This window comes from Triticum urartu, chromosome 4A (genome assembly GCF_056163025.1).
Source record: "Triticum urartu cultivar PI428250 chromosome 4A, HENAU_Tu73, whole genome shotgun sequence".
In the NCBI taxonomy this organism is placed as follows: Eukaryota; Viridiplantae; Streptophyta; class Magnoliopsida; order Poales; family Poaceae; genus Triticum; species Triticum urartu.
In genome coordinates, this window is record NC_141876.1 from 6,254,277 (window position 1) to 6,258,318 (window position 4,042).

The window sequence follows — 4,042 nt, forward strand, 5'->3', positions numbered from 1 at the left end:
TGGCTTTATTACTTAATTACTTAATCAATGAAATGCCAACGTTTCTTAAAAAAAACGGTGGGACCTAAATTGACACCCACGCTACGTAGCTACTCCCGGGCCGTACCTTTGATGTGACACCCGAAAACACCATTTGTTTCAAAATATTTGCCTGGTACATTTTCATTTATGCATTTCCTGGTGAAGAATTGCTTCAAACTGCAAGGACACTCATTTGAAACCATGCATTGCATGCATACTTTGGCCAAAACTGACAAAGCAAGCAACTCCAACAAAATTCACCGGAAAAACCATGCATTGCATACTTTCAAAGGGACCAAACCGCATCATCCAAGATGCCCCTCTCGTTAACCACCAACATACCAGACCAACCACAGGTAGCAAAAACAACTTGCGCTACAGACCATCATCATCATCGTCATCTCAAGTCTCAGATTCTGTGGAAGCAGCTAACAAGGCAAAGGAAAGGCTGTTCGGCGACATCGAAAACTTATTATCATCATCATCATCGCACAGGTCCATGTGCAGTAAGGAAGTAAAAAACCAGGGCAGGATGGGCCGATCAGTCGACAACCTCCTCCGTCTTCTTGGGCTTTGACAGGAGGTACCAGCCCAGGGCGCTCAGGCCGGCCAGGGTGCCAGCCAGCACGGCGTAGTTCCTGTTCTTGTCGGTCGACGTGCCTGCTGCAGATGCCGACGCGGTCGAAGAACTCACGTCGCCTGCTGCGGCGCTTGGGGTGGACGGAGCTTGCTCTCCAGTGCTGGGACCCTGCTGGAATTTAATGCTCTTGTCAGTAAGTTCCACCAACCACACAGAACATATACACTAGTGCGCAGTTTCAAAATCAAACACACCCACTGGATATATAATTTTGTGCAGAATCCAAAAGGATACTAGTTTGCTGTGCAAAGCAACGCAGGAATTCATGTCTCTTGTCAGCTTCATCACACAGACAGAACTAGTGCATCTAAATTTAGAAAGCTAACACATTGTACATGTATAACTTTGCCAACAAGTATGCTAATTTGCCGTACACAACATCAAAAGACTTTACATCTCTTGTCAGTTTCACAACCAACACAGAACATATACAGTAGTGTATCTTAACTTGGAAAGCTAAATCACATGTATCCATTGGACATATATGACTTTGTTAATAAGGATGCTACTGAATTGTGCATGACATCACAAGCCTTTAAATCTCTAGTCAGATCCATGAACCACGCAAAACACATACAAACGGGTAATGCATTTCAACTTATAGGAAGCTAAAACATACATATCCATTAGGCATATATAATTTTGTAGAGAAGGATACTAATTTGCAGTACATGGCAACATGAGCAGACAAGCATCATGGAAATATAACATCAACAACCAATGCCAGTTGAGAGGTTCAAGCAATTGTGTGTTCACATACCTTGCGTGCGAGCTTCTCCCGCTTCTCTTGCTCCATTTTCTGCATAAACAGACCAGAAATAGGTCATCAGACATGTTATGAAGTATTAACAAAGCATCAGCATATACACAGAAGACCACTTATGCCAACACTATAGCTTTATATTAACAAAGCATAAGCACATATACAAAAGACCACTTATGCCAACACTATAGCTTTATATTAACAAAGCACCAACACATAAACAAAAGACCACTTATCCCAACAGTATGGCTTATATCGGATTCAGAGTTAGAAACAGGAAAAACTGGTGCTTCTGGATGTCCTGACTAATTTCAAGTGTTCATAGTTGAACTTGTACTATGGATGAGCCGAGTGCTTCATTCATCAACTGAACAGAGATAACAGAGCATAACACCATATAGAAAGTGATACATACACATATTAGCATACATACTACAGTCCAAGCAATAATGATTACAGCTGAAAGACTACAACTAGGAATCCTAGGGACTGAGATAACCATTTTATTGTTCAAGACTGCAACTGAAAGCAGCTAATAAGGTAAGAGATCCAATTCAATGATTATGATTATATATGTAAGACAAGCATTATCTGAAGCAATGGGTGCATCAAGCAACGGTTAATTAATGTGCTGCAGAAAGAAGTATCAATTATGTCTACCCGTACAACTGTTATCAAGGATTCCTAGCTGAATTTTCCTTCTGATAAGTCTAGTGCTTCATTTGTCAACTCAACACAGGATATATAATGTGAGCTTGGTAATTTCCGAACAATGTCACTGCTGAGTATAAACAATTTAACTACTAATAAGGTAACAGTTCCAGTTGAATGATTACATATGGTAAGACAAGCATTACTTGAATCAATGAGGTGTTATATCAAGCACAGGGTTTCTGTTAGTGTTCTGCAGAAATAATGAAATAACAATGGTTCTCAGGGGACTATATAAACAGAAAACAAAGAAAACAAGCAACTAGCATAGTGGCAGAATTTTTCTACTCACCGCGAACCTAACCTATAACATAATCATCTAATTACACATTCCCATGATGAACAATAAAAATGATAAACATAACTGAAGAGTTCACAACAGCCACGGCAAAAATTATAGCCCAAGTGGACCACAAAATGAAAGAAAAAGGTTCAGGGAACAGGTCATGCAATGGCGAGAATTCAACACTCTAGACATAATAGAAGGTTCAGATAACCACAAAAACACAGCACCAAACACATATCACAGTGCCTATCAGTAGTCAGTCCTACTGACAGCATTTGCAATCCTATCTGTATATCCAAATATCAATCCCCAATTCCAAGAAAACTAAAACCCCATATCACAGCAGCCACCCAACTGAAGCTCCAATAGTACAAAAGCATGATGAACAAATAAAATCAGTTCAGAGGCAGGTTTGCAAAGATCCCCAAATCACCCACTACGCCATTAGAACAACTATTGTGTCGATAGGCATAACTGAGGAAACAACCTACATCAGAAGGTTCACATGATCACAGAAGGCCAACACTGACACATTTTTTCCAGTGCCTACTGATATTATTTGCAATCCTATATGTATGACCCAAAACCAATGCCCAATTCCACACAAACTAAAAGCCCCATATCACAGCAACCATCCAACCAAAGCTCCAATAGAAAGAAAAAAAAATAGAAGCATGATGAGCAAATATAATCAGTTGAGAGGCAGGTTTGCAGACATCCCCAATTCCCCCACTACACAAGCAGAACAGCTATCATGTCAATGGGCATAACTAAGCAACTACCTGCATCAGAAGATTCACATAATAATCACAAAAGGCCAGCATTCAGCGATTGTTGCCAGTGCATACTAGTATAATTTGCACTTGCTCAAATCAACCCCCAAATAGCAAACCGCCTAAAAATTCACACCGGAGCAACCATCCAATTTGATGAACGCATGAAAGTAGGTCCAGTGCGCAAAGATCCCCCCAAATCTACACGGACACAAGAGCGACACCGCGTCAACGGACATAACCGCCCGACGGGAACCGCCCGGCGCCGCCGGGAGAGAGAGAAAACCCTAGCCAAACACGCGCGGGGCCGCATCGCGCCCACGAGGAGCCATCTCGCGCCGGAGCGGGGAAGGGGGAATTATACCTTGATGTAGACGTTCTCGGCGGCCCGCTCCTCCTCGCTGAGCACCTTGCCGGAGGAGCGGAGCCTGGTCTGCACGAACCGCGCCGCCGCCCTGCCCGGGGCCCTCATCGCCGCCCTCGCCGCCGCCGCCATCGACATCGCCCTCGCCGCCGGGAGAGAGAGAAAACCCTAGCACTCTCTGGATCCGCTCTCTGGAACACTCTGGAAATGAGATGGCGAGGCGGAAGCGGAGCACGGGGAGGGTATGAGTAGCCCACCGCTCCGTGCCATTTTGCGATCACGCCCCTTAAACGCGCGTATTTACGCCAGCTTTATCAGTTTCTGCCTCCTTTTTGCACTCTGGTCCAATCCACCAACCTCCGCCCCAAGAAAGGATCTATCCGCTGCTACAGTGGGCCGCCCCCATACAAATTCAAATTCCAAATGGCCTTCCACACACCGCACAGCATTCTCCATCGCAGCAGCCAACGTATAATTTCTTCTC

General features: G+C 43.9%; 1 protein-coding gene across 2 annotated transcripts; it reads right to left on the bottom strand.

Moving 5' to 3' along the window:
* Window positions 1-277: 277 nt before the first annotated feature.
* LOC125550159 (copper ion binding protein) lies at window positions 278-3,825 on the bottom strand. Of its 2 annotated transcripts, none has more exons than XM_048713084.2 (3): window positions 3,559-3,825; window positions 1,422-1,460; window positions 278-769 (listed from the first exon to the last, which is right to left on the bottom strand). In XM_048713084.2, the coding sequence occupies exons 1-3, from the start codon at window positions 3,694-3,696 to the stop codon at window positions 563-565; spliced, it is 384 nt and encodes a 127-aa protein (XP_048569041.1). In that variant the 5' UTR covers window positions 3,697-3,825; the 3' UTR covers window positions 278-562. The 2 variants fall into 2 exon arrangements, with proteins under 2 accessions (XP_048569041.1, XP_048569040.1); XM_048713083.2 differs by having other exon boundaries at window positions 278-772.
* Between the last annotated feature and the right edge of the window lie 217 nt (window positions 3,826-4,042).